Source organism: Pteropus vampyrus, unplaced genomic scaffold, assembly GCF_000151845.1.
Source record: "Pteropus vampyrus isolate Shadow unplaced genomic scaffold, Pvam_2.0 Scaffold177, whole genome shotgun sequence".
NCBI classification, from domain to species: Eukaryota; Metazoa; Chordata; class Mammalia; order Chiroptera; family Pteropodidae; genus Pteropus; species Pteropus vampyrus.
In genome coordinates, this window is record NW_011888958.1 from 637,776 (window position 1) to 644,372 (window position 6,597).

General features: G+C 46.6%; 1 protein-coding gene across 2 annotated transcripts in view; it reads right to left on the reverse strand.

Moving 5' to 3' along the window:
* Positions 1-1,520: 1,520 nt before the first annotated feature.
* FLVCR2 (feline leukemia virus subgroup C cellular receptor family member 2) overlaps positions 1,521-6,597 on the reverse strand; it is a 49,902-nt gene continuing 44,825 nt past the window's right edge. For both annotated transcript variants that reach the window (XM_023537027.1, XM_011370838.2), the window contains one exon: positions 1,521-2,206. In XM_023537027.1, coding sequence (XP_023392795.1) covers positions 2,132-2,206 — 75 coding nt within the window. In that variant the 3' untranslated portion in view covers positions 1,521-2,131. The remainder of the gene's footprint in view (positions 2,207-6,597) is intronic.

Sequence of the window (6,597 nt, forward strand, 5' to 3'; positions counted from 1 at the left end):
TGTTTTTGCAGCCGCTCCCCAGCGCAGTGAGTCACAATGCCATTATACTAGGCAAAGCCTGTTTGAATCCAAGAAAAATCTAAGGAAATTAAGTCTGTGTGGTCACAGCGATTGTAGAACAAACACTCAGCCATCATTTGAGGCAGAGCCTGATACAACAGAGGGCTCTCTCATCAGCAGTCACACTCGGGTGAACCTACATGTGTACACAGGATGGAAAGCAGTCAAGGTCATGTACTGGACGTTGAGTTGTAGCCTCCCGTGTAGGCCAACAGTAACCTTTACAGCCTCATCTTTTAAAAATAACTCACTAGGATAGTAACATCTGTGTAAATAGAGGACCACACCTATGGAAGGCCTACCCCTCCAGCCCTCACCCTCCACCCCTCCAGCCCTTCCCCACACCTTAGTCACAGTCCTCAGAAATGTACGATAATCTCATGGGGACTGCCAAAAGCCATCTCTGCGCCATCAAATGGCAAGGCAGACCACTTGGACAATCTTTTATTGCCTTAAAACATCTGGTTTACAAATAGGAAATACAAATCACATTTTTTAAAATAAAGCAATGGATTCAGTAAACATTTTGTTAATACATTTGAAGGGGCTGAAGAGTAAACAACTTTCTCCTTATCAAAAAGGCACTTTCTCTCCACCTCTCTTCCACCCCTCACCCCCAACCTGACACCTGAAGTGTGAACTTCTTTTATTATGTACAGTGTATGCACACACACATACACAGATACACACAAACTCACACACATAGACCCCTGACCCAAGCACCCCAGTGCTGCTGCCGGCATAGGCTGCTCCAATATGCCGAGTCCAGGGCACTGGCTACAGATAAACAGCACAGGGGTTGTGATTGCAGCTGCTCAATGAAAGGAGAAATAACCAAAATGTCTTATTTTCAGGAGGCGCTACCCAAACCCATGAGAAGAGCTAGGCAACAGGTTAGGCAGGAGAGAGAATGTCAGCTTGGGTTGGTTTAAAGGGAATCTGATAAAAGATTATTGCTAGAAGGGGGTGGGTGTGCAAATACTGTCCCCGCCAGAGGTGGGGTACACTTAATTCAAGAAGACCACTCAATTCCCATTTCAAGGGCCCCTTTCCTTCGGCCCCTGTCCTCTCATTGCTCAGAAGCAGCTTCGGCTTTCTCTGGGTGGAATGAATCAAAGTTAGTTTTCAGTGAAGGTTACAGGAAGTTGCCTGGCATTTCCCTCTCTCCAGAGAAAACAAGTACTTAGGCCAATGACAGTTTTTCAAGGCAGTGTCCAGATGAAGGCAGAGGTGACACACACAGAGAAGTCCCTGGACAATGACTTCTTCTGCAGAAAAGAACCTCCCATTCTCAGATCAAGGTACCAGAGTTTCCAAACACAGGCCTTTACAAACTTTCAGAATGTAGCCCCCAGCACCCTCACACACCTAGGCGGCTACCTCTCCCACATCAGTTTCTCCCTCATGGCCACCACAAAGCTTTCCTCAAGTTTATTGATGTTTGGTTTAATCAGCTCTTAGGAAAGAGGGTTTGGAGACAGACCCCAACATTAAGCCAAGAGAACCTAGGCCCAGAGTACTGATGGCTTTGTTCTGATGGAGCTTGCTTGTTTTGATGGTACTTTCTCTCCCACAGAACCTTAGCAGTCAGTCTGATGACCCAAGGATGACCCTTGTCCAGAACAGCAGCCGCTCCTTAGAACTGAGCTTCTAAGGGTCGTAAGACACTAGAAAAAGTTAATATCCTGAATAAGTTTTCTCTCCGTGATAATTTGCAGGCTTTCTCCGTGAGGGATGGATGTGAAGAGGGAAGGCAGGGTGCCAAGCCAGGACTGACTCCACCACTCACCAGCCTCTCCCAACACCAGCTCCCAGACTCTAAAAGGGGAGGGGGCGGGGATCGACTCTGCATTTGGTGAAAGGCACAATTTTCCCCAACTAGACCCTGGAAGCTCTCGAGTGGGTTCCAGGAGGCATACGCATTGCCGCAGATATTCCAAGCCGCAAACATTCCAGCCAGTTCCCTCCAAAAGCTGCTCCAGCAGAGACCTTTGTGGCAGTGAGAGCTGTGCTGACTGAAGAGGTAGGGGATGTTCTCCCATGTTCCCTGAGTCGCAACCACCTTTTTCTCTCAGAGATGCTCCTCAGATACAGTGGTGGGTGCTTTGCTGGTATTGCTCTCCTCCTCTTCCTCCTCCTGGAGTTTCTGCAAGGCAAAACAAGCAGGCAGCCCTTTGGGTAAAGAGGCATAGGACTCCACCCTTGCTGGAGCAACTGCCTCTCAGTGACTCTGTAATCAGTGGGAAAAACAAGAGCCAGAGGCCACGCAGCATCTTCAAGAGCAAACAAAGGGAACAAGAAAAGTAACCAGTCCCTGGCACAAGTGTGCTCCCTAAACACACACACACAGCATCACAATGCCATTAAAGGAAAAACCAAAAAGACCAGCTTTCTGTGATGCCACAGTCACCACAAATCACCCCACTCCAAGTGCCACTGTTGTCCCCTCATGTTCCCTGCCTAGAATGACAGCCTAAAAGTCACCTGGACTGACCTTCAAGTAGCTGTCCAAAGTGCCGGGTCTGAAACTCCCTCAGAATTTCTGACTGCCTCCCTTTGGAGACAACCCCCAGGATAAGGAATATTATAATGTGCGTGGAGTGGATACAACAACGCGTTTTTATAAAGGCAGGATACATAATTGTATATATAAACTCAATGGCTACACGTTATACAGAGAAAAACAGACTTTGGGTCATTATGGCTTCAGTTTTCTTAGTGAGAGATGGCAGAGGATTAGAAGAGTCTCCTGGGTTGCACTTGTTAGGTGGGTTTGCAATTAAACATGGCCTAGAAATTATCTTGTGGGGCCACTAGGTGCATACTGCCACCTTGGGCATTTGCTATTTTAAGGAGCACTTTGCTTCTTAGCTCCGGGTTCATCTAGTTAGGGAAAGGCCTTGGGTACAGCACTGCTTGTGGGTTGGAGGAACACGTGCAGGGTCAAGCTAGAGACCTCTGTCAATTGGACAAATGGAGCTTCCCCCAGGGAGTGTGTTGGCCAGTCCATGGCAATGGCAATACCTTCAACCTTCCCGTTCTCATCCTGCTAACTTTGGCACCAGGTCAGCCTCAGTCATGAAAAGCCTTCATTCAAGCAGCTTAAGTCAATCAGGCAGTCTGTCTCTCTGGCACATGCGCACGCATGCGCACACACACATACACACTCCTGCCTCCTCCAGAGCCATCACCTTGAAATCACAGTCAGAAGCACAGGTTAGTGAGAATGGAAGCACAACCACTGTCTCTGTGGCTGAGAACTACCAACTAGAAGAAAAACAAACCCAAACCAAGGTTTCATAGTCAAGGTCGATTGTTATCCTCATCCCAGAAGTTGTCTCTTTTTACCAAAACTCTACACCTCACTGATTAGAAAGAGCAGCTCCGGCCAGATCTGCTGTGTGCCCTGTGTTCACCTGGCTCTGATAAAGAATTTGTTGCTAATGTGCAGGTCTCACGCTGACCGCCATGGGGTGTGCAATGCCAGGCTCCAGAGAAGGGATGCTCTGTGACATCCCTGGTTTCCTTGTGTGTCGGCCCAGCATGACTCCGACCTCCCCATAATACCAAGCTGCCCCAGGTGCAAGTGAGCTCCAGAGACACATAACGAGTTATCCAGGGACACGGACAGTTGAGAACCATCACCAGACTTGTCTCCTATTCCTACCAGTACTATTTCCATTGCTCCATACAGAAAGTGACAGAGCCAACAACTCCAACCCTGAGTAACAAACCTGGTCTATACGCACAAGGATCTGGCTGCAAAAATAGTGAAATATTGGAACAACCTAAATTTCAACAAGAGAAAAGGGAAATATATATATGTAAATATGAGGTGGTAGGATTTAACGGTGTCGAAAGGTTGTCACGCTATATGAAGTAAACAAGCAGTGGAAAACCAAACGTGCACGAGCATACCCACAGAAAACACAGAAAAGGGGACTAAATATTACTAGGTTATCTCTAGGGTTATAGGCAACCTTTACTTCTTGTTTGCCTATGTCTGCCAATGTAAACACAGATTATAAAGTAAACACAGCAAAATCTCCTATCACTTGACACAATATGTCACATTCCAAACAAATTCCTTCACAAGAAATCTACCCTGTTTTAGTACAGGCACCTTTTCCCGGGCTCACTACATATTCGCCAAAGGTTTTCAGGGCATCGTGTTTCCTTGCACACGGCAAGGGAAGCCCATCTCCAAGGTGGCAATGCTGAGGCCCTCCCACCAGCCTGCTGAACAGCATTCCTGCCCTAAGGTTTTTCTTCTCTCCCCAGTGAATTTCCCATCCTAGCTCCTCCCTCCACATGCTCTCTGCTGCTGCCAACTCTAGAGCTCGAGATCAGAAGACAAATAGTAAAGAACTAAAGATTATCATCTATGTACCAAATGCATATTTTTAAAATACTAAATATACCTCTTGCAGATACCATTTTTGCCTTAGAAAATTGGCAAAGATTTTTCAAAATGATAAATGTGGTGTTGGCACTCATATACTGTTCTATCGATATAAATGTGTAGTATTGATAGCATCTTCTTGGAGGACAGTTAGCAACATATCAGTCTTAAAAATGTACATGACCACTGATACGTTTCTAAAGGAAATACTGTGCTTCAGAACATGCACAAAGATTTGGCTTCCAGAACCTTAATCACAATGTGGTTTAAAATAGCAATCAAAAACAACCTGAATATCCATGGACAGGAATATTTCACGGTTTACTCATACAAAAGAACATGGTGCAGTCATTGAAGGCAGGTTGTAAAAGACTAATGAGCTGATAAAGTGTTCATAACAAGTAAAAAGGCAGATCGAACAAGATTCCAGGCTTATTTTAAAACTACACACACGTACACACACACACACACATACGGATATATATGTGGATATGGACATGTATGAGTCAATGCAAAAAGTGGCATCTCACCTCTAGATGATAGTATTACAGGGCGATTTTAAAATTTTGTACACTTTTCTGTATTTTTAAATTTTGGGTTTGGATGTTTTTGTTTTGTTTTGTTTTGTTTTTAAGAAATATCCCACTTTTACTCCTCCGATCTGAAACTCCTTTCATTCTATCTCAGATTTGATACCTAACATTTTGGTTAAAATGGTTCCCAGCTGATTAGAGCAGGAGGGAAACACTTCTCTGTTCTAGATCATAGTCCTGCTTCTGTCCCCTTCTACCACCATCGGCTCCATTCCTGGCTTGTTCTTTCTGAGTCCTACTAGCAATCCACTGACTCCAGTCTTTCCAGCCCCATGGCACTGTCTAAGGGGCTGTCACATGCCAGGAGAGCCACTGCCTTGGGGCCACCACCACCATGACAGAATGGTTGAACCAGCCTCCCACCTTTCCTCCCCAGCCACTGACCCGGGCTGAAAGCAGTGGAACCAGGGCCTCAGGACTGGGCTCAGGATCCAAGGGGTGAGTGCTCATCAGACTGTGACAATAGTGACATGCTCTGAGGACCAGAGCAGGGAGGCTGGAGAAGGAGCTGAGAAAGAGCCCACGAAAGAGCAGCAGAAAAGCAGTGCTGAAGCACGCAGTGAACAAGCTCTCCGGGTGCCATGTTTGTGAGATTTGATCTGGTCTCTCTGCCACCACAAAACCAGTCTACTATGGGAGAGGTCCCACTGCCCCACCCATGGGACCCAGATTTCAGCCCAGCAAGCTCCCACACACTCACGTTGTCAGGAGTTTCTTTGTTTGCTTTTTGCCTCCGTAGATCTGCCCTGATGAATGCTGAGGTTGAGAGATTGAGAAGGAAGAGCAACAGAGACACAGAGTTATCAAGCAGACCAATGGCCAAGTTCATCCAAGAGAGGGAGCCCTCATTTTCCCAAGGGTCACAGATATCCCAGACCTATTTCAGATATTCTCGGGAGGTAAGAGCATCGTCACACGACTTGATAAAGCCTGGAAATCACTGCTGTCTCTGAGAGGCAGAAGCCAAGGAGACACTGGATTTCATTTATAGATCACTTATATTTGCCAGGGAGTTGGCAAACATTGTTCTAAACCTCACGACAATCGCCAATTTTACAGATTAAGAAACTCCCAGAGGCTCCCAGAGTTTGGTCTGCTTGCCCAAGGTCAACCAGCTGTACACAGTCTGGGATTCAAACAAGGTCTTTTGTCTCCAAAGGCCATGCTCATTCTACCAAAACATGTTATTGCCTCCTAAACAGATTTCCTGGCAAGCCCTCCCCGCTGTCCTGCATGTGTACTCCCGATCTGTATGGTCAATCAAGACACTGGGTCTCAAATCGCCTAAGCCCATGAACAGCCCAAGCCTCATCTTGTCCTAAGGCCCCACTCACCAGTGAGAGCTGCTCCGAGGGTGAGGAACACACACAGAAAGATGTTCCCGGGCATGGTTCCGTAGTTGTTGATAATCTGGCCCTGGGAGATGGTGAAGATGATCCCGAAGACCTGGAAAGGTAAAAAGAAGACTGGAAACAAAAGCCCAGCCAACTAGCCCACAACAGAGCTGAGCTGCCATAATGCAATGCCTACACCAGCGAAGCA